The 26,376-nt window shown below is 49.9% G+C and overlaps 1 protein-coding gene across 1 annotated transcript in view; it reads left to right on the top strand.

Moving 5' to 3' along the window:
• TG (thyroglobulin) overlaps positions 1 to 26,376 on the top strand; it is a 231,434-nt gene that overhangs the window by 181,954 nt on the left and 23,104 nt on the right. The window contains exons 42-43 of the mRNA XM_052651771.1: positions 13,149 to 13,313; positions 14,768 to 14,935. Coding sequence (XP_052507731.1) covers positions 13,149 to 13,313; positions 14,768 to 14,935 — 333 coding nt within the window. The remainder of the gene's footprint in view (positions 1 to 13,148; positions 13,314 to 14,767; positions 14,936 to 26,376) is intronic.

Below are 26,376 nucleotides of genomic sequence, written 5' to 3'. Positions count from 1 at the left end.
CCCAGACTGGCTCCCTCCGTGTGGCCCTGGTGGGGAGAAGGGATGACAAAAGTGGCATCTGTCTGCAGTGGAGCCTTTTGCCAGAACGCCCTGTGACTGTCCTAGAGGTGAGAAGTTTGCGGTCACTTTTATTCCCACCAGCGGAGCAAACGCTATGGTGCATGGGGACATCCTCGTTCGACTCTGTTTCCTTCAGTTCATTGAGAAAAGGGCCTCTTCCTGTTCTCGAGTACAAGTGTTCTCATCTCTAAACTTGTTGATCGTGACAGTAAAACAGAGTTTTGAGTGAGTTTGAGTAAGCATTCCCTATATGTGCACATTTTTAATATATATATCTTTTATATACACAGTCATTAATTATATTTGTAGATGACTGTACTAAAATATACATTATAGATATAAACATGTTTTAAAAGAATAAGACTACCTAAAGAATATTTATAGGTAAATATTCTGGAAATTTCTTCCTGTGTACCAATGGATTGTCTCATGTACCCTGTTTGGGAGACCAAGACTAATAGAAACGTAAAGAGGGAGACAAGTATCATTTCTAAACAAAGCGGATTATTAACAAGGAGTTTTGAGACATCACAGGTTATCTTTCCTTGGTTCAAATGTATAGTTGAACCAGGAAGGACGCAGAGATCCTTTGTGAATTTCACTTAGGACAAAGGCAAGAGGCAGTCTTACCGAGAGAAATATGATTTGGTACATGGTGGCATCAGGTGGTATCAGGCCCATTGAAGGGAAGTTCTTCAAGCTTTTCTTTAATACCTCCCCTTTTCCCCCTCTATGTTGGTCTGTCATCCGAAAACTGTTAAGTTCCATGAAGGCCAGGCGGCTACCTGTTTTGTCAATGATTGACACCTAGCATTAGCACCTTGCATGGCCAGAGGAACCATCAAATATTTGCTAGGCAGAAGAAAGGGCAGAACGGATGGAGAATTGGAGGGTGGGACAGGGGGAGTGAGAATTTAAAACAAAAAAAACCCAGAAAGACAAAGAAATGCCCCTTCCTGTAGGTTACAAACTTTCTTCAGGCCTTCATGGGTGTGTGTTCAGTCATGTCCAGTTCTTTGTGACCCCGTGGACTTCAGCCCGACAGGCTCCTCTGTCCATGACATTCTCCAGGCAAGAATGCTGGAGTGGGTTTGCCATTTCCTGCTCTAGGCCTTAATCACCTTCAGATTCCATGCGGCATCTTGCATACGGAAATGCTCAAAGATGCCCATGGAGCTATGCTGGTGAAGAACCAGCTTCTGGGAGCAGAGCTGGCTGTGTCCCAGAGTGGATAGGAAGAGCTGGGTGAACATTAGCGATAAGGCCTCTGCGATCAGCTCTCGAGCGTGAGCGGAGTCAGGCCTCTTCATTGCTTCACCCCTGTATTTTCATCTCTTAAACAATAATCACAATTAAACTTGTCCAAACACCTCAAAATATGCGTTAGCAGAACAAAATGAGGTTACCATCTCTCATAGCATGATGATGGCTTTTATTAAAGTCCCCTTGCTAATAATTTCTCTCTCATTTTATGATGCCTTAATACTTCTATGAGATAGGCTTTCCACTCAAAACAAGATTCCGTGGTTGTCACCTGAAGAACAAGCTCAAAACTGGCCTTAATGCAATTTAGAATGGTGTCATCCATTTCTAAGCCACTGGGTGGGTGTGAAATTGTCAGTCAGCCTTTACTTTATCACCCACAGAGCCACGACTAATTACACTCAGCAGCATGGGGCCGCCAAGCAGGGAAAGAAGATAGACAAGCCCAGCTGCTTAAAATATCCTTGGCCAATACAAAACTGCAATCCCCAAAGCTTTCTTTAGATTGGAGAAGATTTGGCTATTTTTTAAATTAGAGTTTGAATAGCAATAATAATTGGAGAAGGCAATGGCACATCACTCCAGTACTCTTGCCTGAAAATCCCATGGATAGAGGAGCCTGGTAGGCCACAGTCCGTGGGGTCGCTAAGAGTCTGACAGACTGAGTGACTTCACTTTCACTTTTCACTTTCATGCATTGGAGAGGGAAATGGCAACCCACTCCAGTGTTCTTGCTGGAGAATCCCAGGGGCGGGGGAGCCTGGTGGGCTGCCATCTATGGGGTCACACAGAGTCAGACATGACTGAAGTGACTTAGCAGCAGCAGCAATAATATTATAAATCATAATAACCGATCTCTGACAGTGCTGTACAGGTTCTGAAGTATTTTTCAAACCTGTTATTTCATTTAATTCTTGCTAGAGCTCTTTGAAATATCAATTCTGAGTTTAATATTGGCTACCATTTATTGGAAACCTAACCCATGTAAGCACATTACCTTTTACCTCATCAATTCATCTCAACAATCTAGTGAAATAGTCTTCTTACCCTCATTTTACACTTGAGGAAACTAAGGCACAGGGGATTTAAATAGCTTTCCTAAGTACACACAGCTCATAGGAGGAGGCGGTGCTGACCTTGCATGTGCATTAATAATGAACTCATGGTCCATGCTCTCGATGCTGTACCTTGAGACACTATTATGTACCCATTTTACAGGTGGAGAAACTGAAATCCAGGTAGTAGAATCACTTACCAAGTTGTCAGTTCAAGATTCAATAAGATTTCTCCAATCCCAAAGCCCAAGCTCTGTCCATTCTTTTTCTACACCGTATGAAAATGTATATTTGTTTTTCCCTGACAAATTTGAAGGGGATCGTGTTGTTGCAAATGGCGCCACATGGGTTCCAGGAGCTCAGCTGGGGCGGGGCTCAGAAGCAGGCCTTTTTACTTCATACCGATGCGTCAGCACCTTAGCAAGAGTCCCGTGGGCTTGTTCACACGGGGGAGTTGGGGAGGGGTCTGGCAGAGTGATGGGCCCAGGGCCTGCAAGGGCTACCCTTGTTATAGAGAGGGGGCTAAGCTCAGACCACACACCCATTAGCTGGAGCTAAAACAGGATAAGGAAGTGGGCCGTGGAGAATGCAGGGCCCCACTGAACACACAAGGCCAAGTGCGGGAGGGTGCGGGTGTGAGGCTCAAGTCTGAAGAACAGCTGCCAGGACAGCTCAGGGCCGCAGGATTCAGTCCAGCTGGATGCCCAGATGGCTTGCCCTCAGGCGCTCCATGCCACCTCTGTGGTCTGGACGTGAGTTGGGAGCCCTTGACCGTCCACTTCCGGTGGGGGCCCCTCCCGCCCCTGCACCGCTGTGGCCAGCACAGGGCCTCCAGCCCAGAACCTGACTCCAGCACCCATGATTGACCTCCGCAGGGTGGCCCCCTCACCTGTACCTTTGTGCCGGGCACCCAGGAAGGCCTTCTGGGTCAGGGCCCTGTCTCCTGGTCCAGCCTCTTTCCAAGGGGTGCCCCCATCCAGGGATGTCTAATGAGAGCTGGGCCACATCCCTCCTCTCTGCTCTGCTCTCTCTGACAGAGGGCATCCCCAGTCATGTCCGTGTGGCCCCGGTTACCCTTGCTGATGACAGTGTCCCCTGAGAGGACACCCTGTCCCCCAGCCAGTTCCCCTTCTGCACACACAAGACCATCCACACCCACCAGAGTCTCAGAATACTCTGAGAACCCACCAGAGTCTCAGAACACACACTGCGCTTCTCCAGGGCAGCCCGGGGAGCCCTTTCTCCCAGGAGCTGGTCAGTGCCACTGAGTCCAGGAAGGAAAGGAGGAGATGGACAGAGGGAGGTGGTCGCAGGTGACAGGGGGGAAACCAGTTACCAGGCAAGGCTTTCTCACTCCCAGATGACTGGGCTGGGCCTTGCCGTCTTCTTCTTGTTGTTTAGTCGCTAAGTTGTGTCCAGCTCTTTTGTGACCCATGGACTGTGGCCCGCCAGGCTCCTCTGTGCGTGGGATTTCCCAGGCAAGAATACCAAAGTGGGTTGCTATTTCCTTCTCCAGGGGATCTTCCTGACTCAGGGATCGAACCCACATCTCCTGCTTTGAAAGCTGGGTTCTTTACTGCTGAGCCACTTGGGAGGCCCCCTACTGTCTTCTAGATGCTCATATTTGGAGGCATAGTTCAAACAGGCAGCCATGGCTGACTGCAGAGCCACACTTATAGAGAAAACGAGCCGCTCAGTCTCTCCTGTGGGGCAGAGCAGCCAGGCTTCAGTTCCAGGCCAACTTCCTCTGGGCCAGAAATTCCCTCCATGCCCCTCACTCTTCTGTCTTTCCACCTTGATATTAGACGTGGGAATATAGTCCTGGGCAAGAGCTGGCTAACCCCCCACCCCCAGATCTGCCACCAATTCCAGTTATCTCTGTATACTGATCCATACAACCAAGCAGAGGGATGAATAAAATCCCCGACTACTTAAATTGGTACAGCTGCTGTGGAGAACAGTAAGGAAGTTCCTCAAACATAGAGCTAAAAATAGAGCTACCATATGACCCTGCAACCCCACTCCTGGGCATCTATTCAGAGAAGAACATGATGTGAACGGGTAGCTGCACCCCAGTGTTCACTACAGCACTGTCTACAGTAACCAAGACACGGGGACAGCCTAAATGCCCATCGACAGAGGAAGGCATAAAGAAGACACAACGGACTGTTACTCAGCCATTAAAAAGAATGAAATAACGCCATCCGTAGCAACATGGATGGGCCCAGAGACTGTCGCACTGAGGGAAGTAAGTCAGAGAAGGAGAAATGCCCTATGACATCCTTTATATGTGGAGTCCAAAAAGAAGTGATGCAAATGAACTTACAAAACAGGAAGAGACTCACAGGCTTAGCGAGCTTATGGTCGCCAGGGGAAGGGCTGGGAGGAAGGAATAGTTAGGCAGTTTAGGGTGGACATGCGTGACTTCCCTGGTGGTTCAGATGGTAAAGCGTCAGCCTGCAATGCAGGAGACCCAGGTTCGATCCTTGGGTTGGGAAGATCCCATGGAGAAGGAAATAGCAACCCACTCCAGTATTCTTGCCTGGAAAATCCCATGGACGGAGGAACCTGGTAGGCTACAGTCCATGGGGTCGCAAAGAGTCGGACACGACTGAGCGACTTCACTTTCTTTCTTTTTTTTCTTTAGGATAGACATGTACACGCTGCCATATTTAGAATGGATAACCAACAGGAACCCACTGTGCAGCACATGGGGAGAAAATTTAAAAATAAAATAAAATTCCAACTTCACAAAATGGACAGGGTGAAGTTAGCTGATTTGCCCAACAAGACAAGGCCACTAAGAGCAGAGGCTCAAATGCAAGTCTTTCTTTTTGCTTAGTCCTTGTTACCACTTCTCTACACTGGTTTTGCTTTACAAACTTTTTAAAAGCATGACAACGTAGAATTAGTCAGCAAAGGGCTGGCGTGTCCCACTGGGAGGACCCAGAGAACTAATAGGAATTGAAGGAGTGGGAGCCAGTGGGGCGTTTGCTCTGCACGCGGCCCCGTGCTGAGTTCTCACACCCCATACTTCCTATATCTCTGGCGGCAAGGCGGTAAGGCTGAGGGAGCTGAGGCTTGAAGAAGTGACTGATCTGTTCAAAGCCAAAGCATAAGAATGTGGGAAAGCCGAGGCCGACCTCCTCTGAGTCTAAGATTCGCCCTCTCCTCCATACAGTCCCAGCTGTCCTAGGCATTCATTCTAAATCGGCCGGTCCCTGAAACAGCCACAGGAGCAATGGCTGGACAGAAACATCCAGGCACCTAGGCACTTTTACAAGTTGTAATTTGGAAATTATTTTTCAAAGGCGACACTTCCCTACTGCGTGTGTGTGTGAACTGCTCGTTTAGAACAGAGGGGGAGCTTCAGGAGCCTGCCTTTTCCGTTCCCTTTGAAATCAGAAGGCGGCCGTTGCCTCGGTCATTAGTCAGGGTGTCCCTTTTAAAGGGTGAAAGCTTTGCCTGCGACAGCAGTACGTTTCGAGTGCCAAGCGTTTAAATGGTTTCTGACAGGCAGAAGGGGACAGAGGCCATTGGATATAATGGTCGTGACAGATGGGGAGGGAAAAGGGCGTTTTGTCAAGTTTCAAGAGCATGGAGGACAAGTATGACAGGAGAGTGAGTGTGGTTCTAAAGGGGCAAAGCCAAGGCTGACCAAGTGCCTGGGAGGCACCCCCCCACCGGAAGGCCGCCCCCAGCGGATGCCTGGGCAAGGCCTCCACACAGCACATCCACAGGTAGCAGAAGCGATTTGTAACTGAGCCACATGGGAAGGAGTGTTTGCCAGAGATGTCAGGAGAGGGGAGGTTGAGAGCATACCATAGCCTGGTCCCCTGCTCCCTTCGGCCTAGCAGGGCCAGGTGACATGATGGCTTTGAAGAAAAGCATCCTGAATCCAACTCGGTAACAGTAGATGATTTGGGGCAAGTCAGTATTATCCTGTCTGAGGTCTTCTAGAGAAGCTATCAGCATCATTCTACTCCTTGCAGATGAAGGAAGAGTCCAGATCAAAAAGTGCCAATCAGAGCTGTGGTTTGTGTTCAAGTATGACCTGCAGGCGCTCCTAACCTGTCCATGACTCTCTCCCTAACAGCCTAAATACCCAATGCGCTGTTGACGTTAGAAAGTCTCATAAATGGCTAGGTACCATCACAGAAGGATATGCACAATGGAACGAGAGGTGAAAAAGACAAGTTCAAAATCAGTATGATCTAATTTATTCCCTACATATAAGTATATAAATAGGAACCTCCCCCCAACATACACACACAGAAGAGACATGCTGAGAGGCTAACAATAATTGCTCCTTGACTCAGAAACTTGTATTTACTTTAAGTTTCCTTTGTTTTGCTCATCTTTATTTTCTACCGTAGATTTCTGTGCTATTTTTGCTTTGAAATTGCAAAAGTCGCTCTTTTACCTTTAACTAAACAGAGGTGACAAATTGGGTTTCCCTGCTGGTTCAGTGGTCAAAAAATCCACCTGCAGTGCAGGCGACGTGGGTTCAGTCCCTGGGTTGGAAAGATCCTCTGGAGGAGGAAATGGTATTGAGTATTCCTGCCTAGAAAATCCCATGGACAGAGGAGCACTGCAAGGGGTCTCAAGGAGTCAGACACGACTGAGCGACTGAGCGACGAAACCGAGGTGACGCTGATGGCTGTAGAGCAATGCACGCTGGCCTTTTACCAGGTGTGAAGAGGATTGCTGTTTTGGCAAACCTGGGATGTGATGATGCTGAGGCTCGTTCTGGGGACCACACCCGTGGGTCAGGATCACCTCCCTCTGCCCCCAGTGGTCTTCCTTCTGCCCCACCTCTTATCCCTCTGCCAAGTGTTCTTACGTGGTTTTGACCTTGCCACTAGTCCACAGATCAGTGGCTATGCCTGCTTTCCTCTCAACAAGAGTCAGGTTATATTTTCATAAGGAATTACTCTTTTAAATGTAATTAAAATTTGTTCTAATTAAATGTTATAAAATTCTATAAAAACTATAAAAAGTCCAAAAAAATCACTCATCAGTCCCTCATCTTGAATTAATAGGGGACTCTGGGAACTACAGTTGGACTATCCAAAGAACCTGGTGGAGTGATAGGTGATGGGGAGATGAGCGAGTCAGGATGCCCGTGGACTTCACAGGATACCTGCCCTCCATCAAGGCAGCAGGGAAGCATGGGAAAACCACAGCATCTTGGGGCCAGAAAATCTGGCTTCTTAGCCTCCTTCATCTGTACAAACAGTTTACTAAACTTTGTTGACATTCTTTCCTGAGTATATCCCAATTTCTTTTTGGAATGACGTAGGGAATGTACACCCACTCCAGTGTTCTTGCTTGGAGAATCCCAGGGACAGAGGAGCCTGGTGGGCTTCCGTCTATGGGGTCGCACAGAGTCAGACACGACTGACGCGACTTAGCAGCAGCAGCAGCAGGGAATGTACAAAAAGAGTGATTAAATAAGTAATGTATTTCCTTTTAAAATTATATTGGTTCTTCCTACTTCATCAGATGGGTTGGGGTGTTGAGATGGTCTGAGCGAACACTCTATAGAAAACGAAAAGTGGGACACTTGTAAATGCGCATCACAGTGACCCAGGGTGGGTTCTGGTTGGTCTCGGGGTGGCTTTTCCATGCCGCAGACTTAATGAGGTCACGACAAGGGAGGGGCCTTTACAAGCCGGCCTGTGAGACTGTTTCGCATTCGGAACTCCTGCTGTGGGTGAAGCCAGGCTCTCCCTGCCTTTCCTCTCTCTGTCCTGACCACCTTGCAAACGTCTTGTTTACAAATCACCACCCATCAGCCACTCCTGAGTATAGTGGATAGCCAAAAGTATGATGGGCTGAGCTTTTGTCTCTGCCTGTAGGTAGGACGGTGTAGCGGAGATGGTGCAAGCTTTGTAACCCTGGCTCTGCTGCTTTCAGTCCCAAGACCTTGACCAAAGTACTTGCCCACCTGGGCCTCAATCTCTCCATCTGTAAAGTGGGGATGGTAATCCATAAGGGCTGTTGCTAGGATCATATGAGAAAATGTGCAGGAATGACCTGGCTCTTAGAAGTTAGTTTATAAAATGTTCCTTCTCTTCCACCTCCCCTAAAAGTTGTATACTTTAGAGGTGGAGAGATGGAAGGGGAAGAAAGGGTGAGGAGCACCCAGCAGGGGTCCTGTGGCAGGGAGGAAGCAGACTGGCCTGGAAGCCAGGCCTCCTCTCAGTTCCTTGCTCCTCAGAGGAACTGGGCTGCTTGCTTTTCCTGCAGGTTCTGATTCTTGCCATTGGCCCTGATTCACAAATTGCTCCCTCAGGTTTTCCACACTGGAAGTTGTTTTCAAAGTTTTAAAGGGCACGGCAATTCAGAATTAGTCAGTGAAAGGCTGGCATGTCCTACTGGGAAGACCCACACATAGTCCTAGGAGGAATAGCAGGAGAGAGAGCCAGTGGGCCGCTCCCTTGCCCTGCACCGGCGCCATGCTGAGCTCCCCACGCAGCAAACTTGATACCTCGGGCAGCAAGACCGTGAGTCCAGCGCTTTATAGTGGAGGCCCCTGAGGCTTGGAGAGGTGACGTGTTTTGTGCACACGCATTTCTCCACAAAAGAAGCAGCACTCACAGAGCTTTGTCTTTCACGAGCTCTCCTAGGCTATAATTCACGCCTGCAGTTGGTGTTAAGATGCTTCAAGGGCATCATTTTGTCTGATATTCAAAGGACACTAACAAGGGCTATGTATGTGAGTTGCTAAGTTGTGTCTGACTCTTTGCGACCCCCTCGGTTGTAGTCTGCCAGGCTCCTCTGTCCATGAAATTCTCTAGGAAAGAATTCTGGAGTGGGTTGCCATTTAGTTCTCCAACAAAGGTTAAGATACCCCCTTTTTCCTTCATCCAAATTCCCTGGGCTCCCACCAACTGAAACCAAGAATTGCTGATTCCAAAGAAGCAGGGGAAGCGGGCAGTGTGCTCTGATGCCCTGAAGACTAGGGTCTCCGGATGAAAGTTGTGTTAATTATCATCCCTTTGACTGAAATTTTGCCAAAATCAAAGTGTTACAAATCAGAGTGAAACTCATGCTTTTAGGGATCAAGAAAAGAAGATGATTTCAGTGTAGAAAAGATTAAAAGCAATATTAATATTAACTTGCATGTACAGAAGATTTTTTTTTTTTAAGTCTATCTCTTCCGTTAGCTTGCAGAGTTATCTCTGAGCTGTCTGCCTCAATGATGTCCCCAAATCCAGCTAGGGGGCTTCACAGGTGGCTCAGTGGTAAAAAGAATCTGCCTGCAATGCAGGAGATGCGAGTTTGATCCCTGGGTTGGGAAGAAAATGGCAGCCCTTTCCAGTATTCTTGCCTGGGAAATCCCATGAACAGAGGAGCCTGGTGAGCTATAGTCTATGGCATCACAAAAGAGTTGGACATGACTTAGAGAGCAAACAGTGACAATAAACCCAGCCAGTCTATGATGTTCTGGTGGCAAGTTCAGGTTTGGGTCCATTCCCAGGAGAGGGTCCGATGCAGAGCAGTGGCAGTGATGTTCTGGTTCATGCCTCACCCCTCTCTCCTCCACCCACACAAGCCTCTGTTGGAATCCCTGCTTCAGACAGGACCTCTCCTGTTCATCCCACGCAGCGGCCAGTCAACCATCCAGCCATTCACTTGAGTTCCATTCTGCCCACCAATCTTTAGCGAAGGCCTGCTGTGCACCAAGCTTTGTGCTAGGTTCTGGTGGTAAGGGAATACCCGTCCCAACCGCTGCCATCAGAATTTTTCATCTTCCAGAGGCCCCCAAGCCCTCCCGGGCCGGCACGTTTGCCACAGAAACTACCCCTCCTTGTTGCTTTCCGGGAAAGGCCTGTGAGGGATTCACTGAGGTGTCCCAGTTAAGAGGCTGTCTGTGTGTGTGGCTGAGTGCCTGTGTATTTCTGAGTGTGTCTGTGTGTGTCTTTCTGTGTCTCTGTGTGAGGGTGTGTTTCAGTAAGTGTGTGTGTGTGTGTGTGTGTGTGTGTGTGTGTGTGTGTGTGTCCCTTCCATGAGGTGCCTCTCCGTCTGACCGTGTGGTCTGTGCCCGCGCTCACCCGAGGGCAGGTCCTGAGTGTAAAGTGACCATTGTGGCTGACTGAGGTCAAGATACCTTCCCATGTTTGGAGGCTCCAGAACAAATAAGCAGTGGTCAGCACTTGTGGTTTTTGCCCTGTGCTATTTTTAAAGTTAAAAAAAAAAAAAAACCAAGCGGAAACTCATTGCCACTCGATAGCTAGGTCAGATTTAGATAAAGTCTGGGCCCAGAGCTGCGGATAGCTGGCTGGTGTGACGGGGTGGGCTGGAGAGACCCCACTGCCGGTCCCGGGTCCGTGGTGCCCAGAGCAGCGGAGGCCTCTTTGCCTTCCGTGGGGAGGACGCTGCCCCCTCCTCTGGGCATCCTCATAGTGACCTGAGGTCACTTCATTGTCCGCATTTACAGATGAGGAAACTGAGGCCCCAGGGGCCACTCACTGGCCCAAGGTCACTTCATCGGTAAGCAGCACGGTTGGGGTTTGAAGCTGGTTCTTCTGCCCCCGAAGCCCCCTCTCTCTGCACAGCTCTGTCCCGCCCCCTCCTCCCACCCCCAGGTCTTTGTCTTCAACCACGTGCTGCATAGTGAGGGCTGAGCCGGCCGTTGGCTTGTTTAACCACCGACTTTCCATGGAGAACATGGTTTCCTCCAGAAAGATTGATTAAGACAAAGTCCTTGCAGAGAAAAACGTTCTCTGAGGCATCTTGCAATATTAGTGTAACCCACGCTGTTAACCACTTCCTCACCGTATCAGGGACTCTGGCTTTTTATATCTGTAGAAAATGTAGAACACATTAGAGGGCCCCCTCCTGAAACCCACGTCTCCCCACAGCCTACCTGTGGGTCAAGCCAGCCCACCTCGGCCTCCTGCACCCTGTCAGCTCAGTGCGTAATTTAGAACATGGGGCTTTGATCTTGAATATCTTGAGTGTGTGTTGGTGTGTGTGTGTTTTCCCTTAAGACCAAGTCCATGCGGTGGTCTTCATCATTGGAAACAAACCCAAGGGCCCAGGGACTCGACTCCTCATGATGGTGAGGGTTCAACGTTGTGAACCTATTCACTGCCACCATTGCTGACCTCCAGGCCTTGGGTTGGTTGGTGTTTTCCTTGTATTACTGCTTAAGCCTGGAGTTAGGACTTGCCCTGGTTAACAGATGCTGAAGCTCAGAGCAAGTCTTTGACTGCAGACCCACAGAGCCCTCTGTGCCTTAAACACCCCCATCTACAAAATCGGGTGATAATTCCCCCTGCCTCGTGGGATGATTGTGAGACTTAAGTAAATTGTGTAGGTGCGTGCTCAGTCATGTCCAGCTCTCTGTGACCCCATGAACTGTAGCCCACCAGGCTCCTCTGTGCATAGAATTCTCCAGGCAAGAATACTGGAGTGGGTAGCCATTCCCTTCTCCAGAGGATCTTCCCAATCCAGGAATCAATCTAGACCCTTCTACTTTCTTCCTGGGGTCCTGAGCACAGTACGCTCTGAAGCCTGACTGTCTGAAGCCGCAGGCTGTTTCTGCCTCTGATAAGATTTTTGTGGTTTGCTAAGTTGCTCATTTCCCTGTTTCTTTATTTCCGTGTTTATCAAATGGAGACAGTAACGGCTGCTAAGGTACACAGCTATTGTGAGGACCCAATGAGATAAAACAAGATTAACTCAAGTTAATTGAAGTCCCCAGTCAATGGCCGTTCTGTTACTGTTGTTAGAGACAGCATTGTGAGTAATGGTAGTGATGCCAGCAGTCCCGCCCTGGCTGTCTTGGATTCCGAGGTGGGCCCCAGCCTATGTCTGAGGTGGAGGGAGGGGTTGACCCACAGAGGACAGGCCCCAGGATCCTACCTTGCTCAGCTAAACTCTTCTACCCCGGGTGGAAGATCCAGTCCCACCAACTGTCCAGGCTCAGAGACCCACTGCCCAGGACCTAGCAACCACCACCTGCCTCCTTAGAAAATGCTCCCAGAGACCTAAAGGTTTTACGGAGACTTACAATGACTGCCGATACAATTGACTTGCACGATGACTGTGTTTCCATCACCTTCTAGGTGGGCATCTATTTTAAAGTCTGACTCTACGTTAACTGAGCCAGGAAAGCTTGCTATTTAAGAAATCCTCAGAAGGCGTCGGTGGTATGTACCCACCTTTTGCGGAGTCCTCTTCTCAGAGGACAGTTCTGATTTCTGTCCCTGCTCAACCACCATCAACTCTTTGTCTCAATATGCAACCTTAGTTCTGGCTTCCCTGGTGACTCAGATGGTAAAGAATCTGCCTGCAGTGCAGGAGACCCAGCTTCCATCCCTGGGTTGGGAAGATCCCCTGGAGAAGGGCAAGGCAACCCACTCCAATGTTCTTGCCTAGAGAATTTCATGAACAGAGGAGCTGGTGGGCTATAGTCCATGGGATCACAAAGAACTGGACTGCATGACTCACACACACACACACACACGCACAACCTTAGTTCATAGTCAGGACTGAAGATCACTCTGTCGACTGCCCTCACTTCACAGGTGAGAAACCTGAGGCCCAGAGAGACTCATTCAAGACCACACAGCATGTTGATGTGATATTGATCAGCCCTGACCTCCCAGATGCCTGTGGGCACTCAAGGGAAGGGTTCTGGGACTCCCACACCTGGAAGAAGGACGCGGAGCCCTGATGCAGCCCTGGGATCTCTGGGCTGAGCAGGGTGTGGGAGATGATTTAGACTTCAGGCTCTGAGTCTGCTCTCTCCTCCAGGGTGGCTCTGCGCTTTCCCCTGCTGCGGTCATCAGGCCAGAGAGGGCTCAGCAACAGGCAGCTGCTTTGGCAAAGGAGGTTGGCTGCCCCAGCTCGTCCGTCCAAGAAATGGTGTCCTGCCTCCGCCAGGAGCCGGCCAGCATCCTCAATGATGCCCAGACCAAGGTAGGCACTCGTGTGAGAGTTGGGGAGGCAGGGGTCTTTTACAAATGGAAACCAGGCCATAAAGGAGACAGGACCCACCCAAGGCCACGCAGTAGGCTGGTGACCAGCTGGGGCCGAAGGCATATTCCCTGACTGCCTCACCCCTTCCCTGAGCTATGCCTGGGCTGCAGTACGTCATGGACCAAACTCCGGTCCTGAGGATCGACTGGTCTCTGTGCATCAGATTTTGTCTGTACTATGGGGATAATAGGGTTTCCCAGGTGACTCAGCGGTAAAGAATCCACCTGCCAGTGCAGGAGACCCAGGAGACCTGGGTTTGATCCCTGGCTTGGGAAGATTCCCCTGGAGGAGGAAATGGTAACCCACTCCAGTATTCTTGCCTGGGGAATTCCATAGACAGAAGAACCTGGTGGGCTACAGTCCATGGGGTCCCAAAGACTCAGACACGAGCATGCACGCAGCATGGGGTTAATAATGGGACTCTGACAGAGTAGGAGAAGAAGATGAAGTGACATCTGTAAAGGGTCTTGCTGGGATCATGGTGCCACCCGGTCAGGTCACAGTAACATGTACTGAGTACTGTGGGCAGGGCTGCAGTGCACCGAGGCCACCACGCCCCTTAGACATGGCAGCTGTGTGCTGCTTCTCCAACTTGTAAAGATGGTGCTCACAGCCCCCAGGCTCCCTGCCTGGCCCTGATATTGACAAAGGGGACTCTAGAAAGAGTAACTTGTCATCTGAGTTGAGGCTTTAATCCCTTCCGCAGCAGGCCTGGACTCATGGACCTGGAGCAGGTCTTATCCTCAGCTCCTCCAAATATGGGCTAATCAGATCATGACTAAAGCTGATGAATTTCCCCTGTCATGTCCTGCCTTTGGCCACCACCACGATCAGTACCTCTTACAGGCTCAGGCTTACCCTTCCTCCCAGTGGATCTGTTGTCACCTTGGTGGGAGGTGCTGGGATGCTCCCCTAGGGACTAGTCACTGCTCCGAGTAAGACTCGCCGTCCTGACCCTGGCACTGTGGCCTGGTGTCCTGCCTGCTTGCTGTTCTGGCCACGTTACCCTTATTTCCCAGGAGAGCTTTGGGTGAATAGCCAGCTTTGGTGCTCATTATGGTTAAGACTTGATTAAGCGAAGCAGCTGTGTTGTGCTCAGTGGCTCAGTTGTATCTGACTCTGTGACCCTCTGGACTATAGCCCGCCAGGCTCCTCTGTCCATGGGATTTTTCAGGCAAGAATACTGGAGTGGGTTGCCATTTGCTTCTCCAGGGGATCTTCTCTGCCCAGGCATTGAACCCTCATCTCCCGCATCTCCTGCTTTGGCAGGTGGGATTCTTTACCACTGAGCCACCTGGGAAGCCCCCGGTGAAGCAATACAACTGGCTATTTCAGTATCAGGTTTTGAGGATGAAGTCTATATAAACCATGACATCCCTTTGCACCTGATGCAGCTGCTGGCTGTGAGTGGTCCTTTCCACTACTGGGGTCCGGTGGTCGACGGCCAGTACCTCCGAGAGGCCCCCGCCCGAGCGCTGCAGAGGGCCCCACGGGTCAAGGTGGATCTGCTCATCGGAAGTTCTCAGGACGACGGACTCATCAACCGAGCCAAGGCTGTGAAGGTAGGCAGGAGGGGCCTCGGAGCGTGGCCCAGTGACTCTAGACCTAAGCAAGACCTTGGTCAAGAGTCATGGACTTGCTTGCTTGTTATTTTCAAGACAGTCATTGAAAAACTGCACGTACAAAAGCTCTGTAAGGAATTTAGGAGATGGTAGTGGGGGTTCAGAAATAAGACACCTGCTGTGTTGTGAGCAACACAGACACAGACACATCCAGAAACTACATCTGTGAATGTATGAATCACAGTGGGAAACTGTCAGCAAGACTGACTCAAGAGCTCTGTAGCTTCAGGGTTCCAGGCTGTGCATACTCCTTGTACCCACGAAGGATGCTTATCCCACGGAGCCTAGGAGAAGGAGAGGCGGGTGGATGAAGGGAGCCTGGCAGGGAAGCCCAAATGTGAGCCTTGTGGTGCCTTGTTGGAGACACAGCAAAGTGTGAGGGACTCGTGGGGTCATTTATCTGCCTGAGCGTATGCTTCCTGCTCAGAGCAGAGAAGCCATCACTCCTCACTAGGATGTGGCCACCCCTGGGAAGGGGTCAGGCACACTGGCCCCTGGCCCAGCCCCCTCTCCCTGTCCAGCTGCTCCTGATGGCCCTCTGGGTTGTCACCCTGGGATGGTGGTCCCAGCTCATGACACACACACGGGACAGACACTCAATGTTGGCTCAGTTTGACTCTATTGACCATAAGGCAGTATCATTGGAATTAATAATAGCAAATAAGGATCATTAACACAACTGAATGGGATCTCTCATCCTTTGGATTATTCTATTCCCTTGGGTAATCTATCTCCTGAAGGGGAATCTATCTTAGAGCAAAAGAAAAAAAAAAGCAAACTACCATTTTGAGATGAGATGTATTAATATATAAAGGTATTAATCACAGCATTAATTGTTATAGTAAAACATCGGAAGCAACTCAAATATCCATGAACAGGGAAATGGTTAACTGAATGAAGATACACGCGAACTATTGGATATATATAATGTAGACGGTAAAAAGAATGAACCAGGTCCATCTCTCCCATCTTGAGGATGCCTGTGGTATGTTGTTGAATGGAAAACAAAAGTCAGAACCCAGAGGAGTGTGAAATTAAGGTAGTATTCATATATTTAAAAGAACAGTGTATATCTGTAAATATGTAAGTGTGTATAATTGTATGTATTTCTATATGAAAGAATACACAGCAAACAATTAACATGGACTGTCTCAGGAGGTGCATCGGTGTGAAAAGAATTTTCATAATACTATGAATTTAGTATTATGAACATTACTAACATACATGTGTACTCATTATCTATAACATATATGCATATATGTGTGCCTGTACAGGTATGTATGGGCATCTCTGGCAGCTCAGTGGTAAAGAATCCACCTGCCAATGCAGGAGATACGGGTTCGATCCCTGGTCCAAGAAGATCCCCTGGAGAAGGACATGGCTACCTACTCTAGGATTCTTGTCTGGAGAACCCCATGGAGCCTAGCGTGCTGCAGTCCATGGGGTTGCAGTCGAACACGACTCAGTGACTGAACAACAATACCATGTATATGTGTATAAACAGAGAGCTCTGTGTGTGTGTGTGTGTGTGTGTATTGGGAGGTGGCATACAGCAAAGCTTAGTCACTATCAGCTTCCATCGGTTGACTCACAGCTGTGGAGAAGGAATTTTGCCTCTGATCCTTCTCTACGTTTTTCTGCCAAGCACCCATCTATGTCTCAGCCCTTTATTTCGAGAGTCTGCAACTTGGTTATGAACCAGACTGATGGTTTCACTGAGGAAATGCTGGAACAAGGCCGCTCCCCACCACTAGCCCTGGGCTTTTCTTCAAAGCAGTGGCTCTTCAAATTACTTTTGATCAAGTCCGTCATCAGTTAAAAAGTAGTGAGCTTAGTCATTCAAGTATAAATAATATACGTGCATAGTCCTATACTAACTGTTATAAAGATTCACAAAAAAACAGAACGTTTTAAAGCATGAGAAAGAGATGAATGTGCTTTCTTGCCGCACGCTCTGCATACTCCATGTGGGAGACAGTGCCCTACAGCACGGGCAGGTTGGAAAGACGTGCACGTCGGCCCGGGACTCCCTTCTGTGCAGTTCCTCATTTCACATGACCCGGCAGGGGAGGACACGGGAAGCTCTGTGCAGGAGATACTCTATCCTCAAAGCTCTAAGTCTTTGGACCATGCACTGGCAATGCATGCTAGCCCATCTCCAGCCTTAGAGAGAGGGGAAGGACTGCATCCCTGGGGGCCTAGGGAGCATCCTAGACAGGTGGGGGGAAGCAGGCCCCGGCAGCAAATTCCCAGACACCCCCAACTCCTGGTGGAGAAGCCGCCCGTCCACTGGAACTGGGGGAGGGGAGCTTTTATTTATTAATTTGTAAGCTTTTTATTTTATACTGGAGAATAACAGATTAACAATGTTGTGAGAGTTTCAGGTGGACAGCGAAGGGACTCAGTCATACATATACATACATATCCATTCTCCCTGAAACTCCCCTCCCATCCTGGCTGCCGCGGGACGTTGAGCAGAGTTCCCTGTGCTCTACAGTGGGTCCTTGTTGGCTGTCCATTTTAAATATAGCGGTGTGGACACGTTGATCCCCAGTTGATGGACCTGGTGCTGGGGTTGACTGTAGGGCAGCTCAGGTTTATATTTTGGGGGTGATGACAGCCCAGTGTAAGAGGATGGTCTGCGGCTGCCTTGGCCTCTCCTCTCCCGGCAGCATCTTGGGATTTTGCCAGCTCTGCCCTAACTCTCAGAGACCCCATGGCAGGGCGCCCAGATCCAGAGGACAGGGAACCCTCCCCAGCAATGTGTTTCCATTCTTCTCATTGAATTTCCCTTAGAGGCTTTCAAGGAGCTGTTTCCTTGGCCCACTTGCAAAGAAGGATGGTATCTGCTGATGAGAGTTCTCTGCCTACATCAGGAGGCGGGTAGGGGGCCAGGCTCCAGATCAGGGAACTGGCCAGGAGGTCAGGGTGGAGTAGCGCCCGGCTCTGTTCCAGTCTCTGCTTGCATCCAAACCCCGTCCCAGCCAGTGCTCCCTTAGCGCCTTTGTTTTGGTTAGACTGTCCCCATCTTACTTCCCTTCTGTGTTTGTCCTCCTGTGAACAGGCACTAGTGCAGCCATTGGCAGGGTCTTGGGAGACTATGTCCCCCTGGGAGCTCACCCAGGGGCTGACTGGAAAATTGGGAGGAAGAAGAATGCGGTAACAGTCAGGCTTGGAGCCAAATGCACACTTGCAGAGCCATCACGTCTACATGCTTGCATCTCCTGGACTGACTGTGCCTCCAGCCCGACTCTATCTCCCACTCGGGCTTTTCCCTTGAACCCTAGACTGGCTTAGCCCAGGGTCTACTTGGCATCCTCACTTGGAGGTCTCATCGCTTTTCACTCTTAACACAGCCAAAAGAACTGCTGATTCCACTGATGCCCTCCCCTATCCCCAACCAGCTTGTCCTCCACTGTCTTCACCATCATAATAAACAACTCCTGCTTCTGCAGGCGCAGGCTCCAAACCTCTCTTTCTTGCTCCCAGCTTTCCATCAGCATGTCTGTGTGGCTCTATCTTTAGAACATTTCCATCCCTGACCCCACCACTTCTGCCTTCACCCTGACCCATGGCATCATCTTTCTCCAGGATTCTTATAATGGCCCCCAACCATCGTCCAGCTTCTGGTTTTGCCTCTTATGAGGTATAAGAACCACCATGGCTGGAGTAATCCCTTCACAGGATAAGTCAGAGCCCTTCACTCCTCAAAGTCCTCCAGTGGCCTCAGCTCACACAGGGGAAAAGCCCCAGTCCATCACGACCACTATCTGATACAGTCTTTGACCTCATCTCCTGCCTCTCCGCTCTTGCTCACTGTGCTTCAGCCCAACTGGTCCCTGTGGCGGTCCTCAGATCTCCTGAGCACACTCCCACCTCAGGATCTCGGCACTTTCCGTTCCCCCTTCTAGAATGTTCTTTGGCTGTGCTGGTTCTTTTTTGCGGGTGCAGGCTTCTCTAGGTGTGGCTCATTGGCATGTGGGACCTTAAGGCCCTGACCCGGGATCGAACCCTTGAAGGTGGGTTCTTAACCACTAGACCAGCTAGGATGTTCTTCTCCAGGTAAATCACTGCCTCACCTCCTTCAGGGCCTGTTTCTTCAGAAAGAACTTGCTGGACCACTCTGGTGGAGAGGGCACCACACCCCCAGCATTCTCTCTCTCCCTTATCCTGCTCTCCATCCTCAGCACTTGTACCGCTGAATGTCATCTATTTGTCTATCATATTTCTTCCTCCACTAGAATGTGAGCACATATAAGTCACCCTGAGCTCAGAGACTTTATCTGTTTTGCTTTCTGCTCTATTTCTGGTGCCTATAAAAGTGACTGATACACAGTAAGTGCTCAATGAATCTTTATTAGTTTGAAAGAATAAAATTATGGATTTGACTTAGGAGTCTTCAAGGAAATATTGGGTTGACCAAAACCAATAATTCATCCCCAACCAACCTTATCGATCAGGGATTATTATCACTAATTTTTCAGTGAGAAACCAGTTCAGAGAGAAGTCAGAATTCAAATCCAAGACTGTCCAACTCCAAAGGCACTCTATTTCTATCCCAGCCTTCTGGGAAAAGCCAGCCTTCCCTTCATGAGCTTGCTGTCCACCAATGACCGCGTGCTGGGTGCTCACACGGACAGGAACTCAGGTAGAATCAGGGCCACTCAATGCAAAGGGCTTTGCAATTCCTCCCGCACTCTTCTTTTATCTCAGCCATAACGCTATGAGGTCCATACTCATGAATCAACATTTAACACCATTGTACTGAGGAAGAAACATGTTTTGAGAGCGTTGATATTGTCCTAAGGTCATCTAGGGGCTTCCCTGGTGGCTCAGATGGTAAAGAGTCCACCTGCAGTGCAGAAGACCTGGGTTCAATCCCTGGGCCGGGAAGATCCCTTGGCGGGGAAAATGGCAACCCAGTCCAGTGTGCTTGCCTGGAGAATCCCATGGACAGAGGAGCCTGGTGAGCTAAAGTCCATGGGGTCACAAAGAGTCAGACACCACTGAGCGACTAAACGTGCACGTACGACGGGTCACCTAACTAGTCATCTGCAAAGCCGAGTCTCCACTGCAGGTCCTCTGGCTCCAGTTGGGGCTGCTTTCTGTATTCAACTCTAGGAAACTGGGGGGTAGAGATGCACTAGCACCGTCTGCACCCTACAGACAGGTCATAGCCTAGAGGAGTCCTCAGAATCCTGCCCGACACAGAACTGCCATGGACCAGCATGGACACCCAAGTGGGAACCACGCCACCAGCTGCCCTCTGGATGTGGTGTTGAAGTTCCTCTTTTATTTCCAACAACCCTGCGCCCGCTTGCCCTCCAGGTTACGCTGCCTTGTCTCAGCCTGCTCGTGACCTGCATTCAGGGTTGGGCTGTGGGTTTCTCCATGTCCCCTGGAGGGCTCTGTAGCACTTGAGTCCAGCTGCCGTTAGTCAGGGAGAAGCCCCGGGTGGCATATCCCCAAGGACCTTCATCCAAGCAGTTCCTTCTCCCCAGTCCTCCCTCCATCCGTATCGGCCCCGCCTCTCCCACCCTGTCTGTGCTGAGAAGCAGGACAGATCCACTGGAACAGAGTCTCAAGCATGTTTTCCCAGCACAGAGACCTGTTCAATTAGTCATGCGACGCTTAACAAGGTCACTTACTCTGCCCCCAACACTGTGCTAGGTGTCTGGGACATAAATACAAATTAAATTCCTGCCCTCGAGGAGCTCACAGTCAAGGAACGAAATAGAAAATGAGCAAAGGTAAATCATTAAAAGACAGTTTGATACACTGTTTGGAGGGACAGACACCTACTGCAGGACCTCTGCGCAGTTGGGGAAGAAGGGGTCATTGGACCCGCAGTAGCAGCGAAAACAGAAGTGGCCCAGTGAAGGCGGAGCTGGCCAGTACCCCGTCCCCCGAGCTGTCTGTCAACAGAGCGCGAGAGTGTCCTGGGTGTCCACGGATTGTAATCAGGAGAATCTGAGCTCACTAGAGCCTGAGCCTCAGTTTCCTTATCTGCAAAATCGGGAGATTATCAGTACATATCCCCATGAAGATGTTGAAAGAAAAAAATACAGGCAATAAGTAGCATGTGCTCAATAAATATTAGCTTTTCCCTTGATTCTTTAACTGTGCTATGACAATCAATTTCAAAGCTATTGTCCCTAGTCTAGAGAATTATCCTGAGGAGGCAGGAATACAAAGAGCGGATGATCACTGAATCACCTCGCCTGACCTGCGCCAGTTTTCCAAATTGTGCCAGATATATACACATGCTTGCCTCTCATTCCACCCTTGCATCAGTACCATCCAGAGCCCAAGCCCAAACACACACCATCCAGCTTCCCAGGGATAGAGAGGAAGATAGACGTCCCTCCCACCCCAAAGGAGCCCCCGGACTCACCCGTCTATCACAGCAGCGGAGACCCAGTAAATTCCCTCAGCCCAAAGAGGGTGGGTAGGGCTTCCAGCGAGTCCACGTGAAGACCCTCAGCCCCCAGCAACCCAGGCCGCCTGTGGCCCACCCAAGGAGCCTTGATGACACCAGCAGAGTTAACCACGTACCCGTGGTGCATCGGCGCTCCCTGAGATGCCTGGGATGGCTCTGTTCACAGAGAACGATCTTATTTTCTGAAGTAGCAGCTTTCCGTTGAAATTCTTCGTCAGTCACCGTAGTGGGGATTTTTCCCTCTTTTCTCTCTCTCTCTCTCTCTCTCTCTCTCTAACTGGTAAAACTGACAGTCTGCCTACATTAACCGGGCATTAATTTGCATGATCAAAAGCAGATTTGTTCCAAGAGGCGATGCTCTGCCTTCCCCTCCAAGCACGAGCATCTCCAAGGAAGGCGAGAAAAAAAACCGCAATCGGCCCCCGCTGTGTTGCCCCTGAGCTTGGCCGGGTTTGGCCTCATCCCGGAGCAGGTGGGGTGGGGGCCCTGCAGGGAGTGGGGAGGGGGAGGGCAGCCCATCTGAAAGTTGGAAAGTGGCACCTGGCAGCCCCAGGAGCTGGCATGAGCCCCAGCCTGGGAAAACCAAGCCTTTGGTGACAGATTACAACAGAGGGGCGTGCCAGAGTCTCAGGGAGCACATGGATTTCCTGTGGAGAGAGAGGGGGACTGCTACGCTGAATCCCCAGCCCTTTGAGATGAAGAGATGCGAGGGTGCAGACCCTAGACATCCTGGGGCCCTCTGGAAAGCCAGGACCCAGAATCAAAAAAACAGATTGGGATTCCTTGCTTTAGCCATGCCATGCAGGCAGCTGAACCAGTCTGAGAGCTAGCATCTCTTTAGTCTTTGAATGGGCACAGGGCAACCAAACCTGTAGTGAAGTGAGAACGTCTGTTTTTTGTTTTTTTTTCTTCTGTTAAAATTTATTTTTAATTGGAGGATAATTGCTTTACAATGTTGTGTTGCTTTCTGCCATACAGCAACATGAATCAGCTATTTGTGTGTGTGTATATATGTATATGTATATCCCCTCTCTCCTGAGCCTCCCTCCCACCCCTCTAGGTCATCACAGAGCACCGAGCTGAGTTCCCTGTGCTATGCAGCAACTGCCCATAGCTGGATATTTTACATATGGTAGTGCATATATTTCTATGCTACTCTGGAGATGGAAACGGCAACCCCACCCAGTAGTCTTCCCTGGAGAATCCCATGGACAGGGGAGACTGGCAGGCTACAGTCCATGGGGTCGCAAGAGTTGGACACGACTTAGTGTCCACCACCACCATGCTGCTCTCTCGGTTCGCCCCACCCTCTCGTTTCCTCGCTGTGTCCACGTGTCTACACCTGCATCTCTGCGTCTGCATCTCTGTTCTTGCCTTGCAGATAGGCTCATCAGTACCATTTTCTTAGATTCCATATGTATGCGTTACTGTATGGTATTTGTTTTTCTCTTTCTGACTTACTTCACTCTGTATAGCAGGCTCTAAGTTCATCCACCTCAGTTCAGTTGGCTCAACGTCATTCCTTTTTACGGCTGAGTAATATTCCATTGTGTATATATGCCACAGTCTTTTTATTCATTCATCTGTCGATGGACGTCTGGGTTCCTTTCATGCCCTGGCTATTGTCAATAGTGCTGCTATTAATATTGTGTTACGTGTGTCTTTCTGAATTATGGTTTTCTCAATGTATGCCCAGTAGTAGGATTACTGGGTCGTAGGGTAGTTTTAGTCCTATTTTTTAAGGACTTCTAGGCAAAGGTGACACCACCCAACCGTGGGAGCTGTACTGAGACCCCTCCACGCTGGTGCTGTAACCACCCAACCCTCAGCATCATCACTCACCCGTGTCCCTAGTCTCAGTATCCCCTGTGCTCTGTGAAGAGAAAACCAGGGATCAACGGGTTTGTCTCATTACCCTAAAACAGTAAAAATATTTTCTGACTGTGCCAGTAAAAGATGAATGTAAGCCAGGCTGGATTCATTTTTTTTTTTTTTTTAAGATTTTCTGATGCAGACCATTTTTTAAGTCTTCATTGAATTTGTTGCAATATTGATTCTGTCTTATGTTTTGGATTTTTGGCCCTGGGTTGTGTGGGATCCAAGCTCCCCAGCCAGGGATGAACATGTACCCGCTGCATTGGAAGGTGAAGTCTTAACCCACGGACTGCCAGGGAAGTCCCTGGATTCATTAGTATATGTTTATTATTATTATTATTTATTTTTTCTTCTGATTTAAAAAAAAAATTGAAAGGAACATTTTATCCTGGCCTCTACAATTATGACGGGGGCCTGCTGGAAGGTGAAGTCAGCCTTGGGTCTGGTCACTTCCACACCCAGTAGTCAGGGCAGGAGGGGTCAATACAAACTCTCTGAGGGCTCACCTCATGGCTCTGGGGAACGTTGTAAGCCCCCCCGCCCCCCGCCTCCAGCCCCCACCAAAGAGATCAGGCTCCTGGCTCACAGAGTTTATGTTCCATGGAAAGGACAGTGGCAATGGTGTGTAAACAAAGGAAATAGGGGTTTCAGATCAGGGAATGTGCTCTGAAGAAAGCTGTAACAGGAATAAGAGAGGAAAGGAAGCAGTGGGGGAAAGCACTTTGCAGGGAGGTCGGGGAGGGGACTTCTGGTCCTGAGTGGTGAGAAGAGCCTGCTGTGAGTAGAGCCAGTCGAGGAGCTGGTGCAGAGACCCCGGGGCAGGGCTGGTCTGGGGGACGAGAAGGCCGGATGCTGTTAAACGCAGTGGGTGATGGAGGGGGCAGCACGAGTGGGAAGCAGAGCTGTTAGGCCATCTGAACAGTGACTTGATTCTACTTGCAGGCCCATCATCAGAAAGTCTAAGCTAGAAAGTGATACTCCTGATCAGTGGATTTGAAGAGCATTCTGGCAGCTGTATGGAAAACCGACTGTGGAAAGCTAACAAAGGACTGAGAGACCAGATGGAGGCCCACTGCGAAGTGCAGGGGGCAAGCTGGTGCATCAAGTTAGGGTTGAAGACGCGGTAGAGGCAAGACAGGCCCAGACTGCGGATATGTGTAGGGTCGGCAGTTGGGTGGGTGAGCTGGGAGTTCAGGAGCAAGTTCAGAGCCATAGATACAGATCTGGAAGAAAACCAAGAAATCTTGATATCACAGAAAGCCAAGAAAAGAACGTGTTTATGAAAGGAAGCTGAGCTCAAGGGTAGAACGTCATTGGAAGTGGTGTGAGATGAGGGCAGAGATCTGACCCCTGGACCTGACAAGATGTAAGTCCCGGGGGCCCTTGATAAGGGCTGTCTCAGGGGGGTGAGGGGAAGGCCTGAGTGATGAGGGTAGGCTGAGGAGGGAGTGAGGAAGTGATCGTGTGCTTCCCAAACCCACCCTCTTTCTGCTTCATCCCCATCTTCACTGGACACCAGCCCTTGACAATTTTTACGACCACTTCATTCATTGACAAGTTAGTTACCTCTTCGACTTTACCAAGCTGTTCTGTGGGAAGGTCTGTGTCCTGTTCATTTCAAACCCCTCAGCTGCTGGCCACAGTAGGTCTCTAACGGATGCCCATTAAATGAAGGAAGATCTGTGTCTCCAGGTACCCTGGAGCTCTAGAGAATTCTGGGGACGTTTGTCCTTTCAGCGTGCACCTGCTTGCCTTTGGAGATGCCGCTCTGGGTCTCCCTCTCCTTCAGCTTACAATGTCACAACCATTTTGCATAACTTCAAGGAGAGGAGAACCAGGGGCTCCTAGGCTCATGGCTGGGGCTTTGTGGAGCTGGGGACACTGAAGGGCAATGAATCTTCTGAGGCTGCACACAGAGCTAGGTCTGAACCCCACATTCAGTTCCCTAGGCCACCAGCATGCAAGGTGACTCTGGACCCCTCTGCAGTCTCTAAATGTTCCCCAGGCTCCTCCAGCTGTTCTGTGGGGCATATTCAGGGCAGCCCTTTAAAACCACGCAGCTCAGATGTGCCAATCCCTGATGGCCCTTAATGAGCCCACGCCCACCAAACCCGCCTCTGAGGAAGGTCCTGCCTGTAATTACAGCTTGTGCTACTGGTCCCCGGCTTGGCAGTCATGTGGTGGCCCCACTCCCTCCCGCTGCCTCTTTAATTAAACCAGCAACGGCATCTGTGCCTCTGTCCGTGCCAAGCAGGAAGAGACCTGGGTCTTGCTGAAATCAGGCCCCTTCGCATCCACAGGCGCCCCCCCTGGGTCCCAGGTCCACACTCCAGCCATCTCTCCAGACCAGTGACCACGGATACTGTCATGTCCCGGCTCATCTGAGCAACTCAGGTCCTGTTAGAATGCGAAATGAATCGCAGTCTCGTGACGGCAGAAACTGGGCCCTGCCCTTCAGCATTCTAGCTGTGGAACTATTCAGGTTGTTGGAGGTGCTTCTAGTAAGGCCCAGGGCTTAATGGCGTGCTGCTCCTAAAAGCGGCCTCTTTGTGGAAAGAATTTCCGCAGCACCAGGACAAGGTCAGTCATTCTCCAGCAGTGATTCAGAAGAGGAGTTCCAAGGGTCTGGACCCACAGCCAGGGGGACCAGCACGGATCAGGTCTTACTGTAAAACATGAGCTCCTCTGAGCCAGCTGAGCTGGGCCCAGGGTTGAGTCTGCATGCATCCAGCAGTAGGCATCATGCTAACAGTGTGCATGTTTAACCTCAGTACAGTTTAATTAAGAAGGTAATGTTATTGTGCCCATTGCACAGAGAAGAAAACAAAGGCAGAGAGGTCCAGGAACTTGCCCGTGATGCACATCTAGTACCTAGCAAAGCTGGCATCCAAATCCAGGTCTTTCCAGCTTTGGGGATTTGAATCTAGGAGGTTTGACTTTGGACTTGCAGCTTCTCCTGTGTTAGCTCTACGAAGGTCAGGGTCTTCACTATTCATTTTGTCCAGCACTTACTAAGCACCACACTGAGTCCTGTGGTTCAGGGGTTCCTCGGTGGTACTGGAACAAG

This window comes from Budorcas taxicolor, chromosome 14 (genome assembly GCF_023091745.1).
Source record: "Budorcas taxicolor isolate Tak-1 chromosome 14, Takin1.1, whole genome shotgun sequence".
NCBI classification, from domain to species: Eukaryota; Metazoa; Chordata; class Mammalia; order Artiodactyla; family Bovidae; genus Budorcas; species Budorcas taxicolor.
Note: the sequence above shows the minus strand (reverse complement) of the source record. Positions and strands in the feature narration are given on the sequence as shown.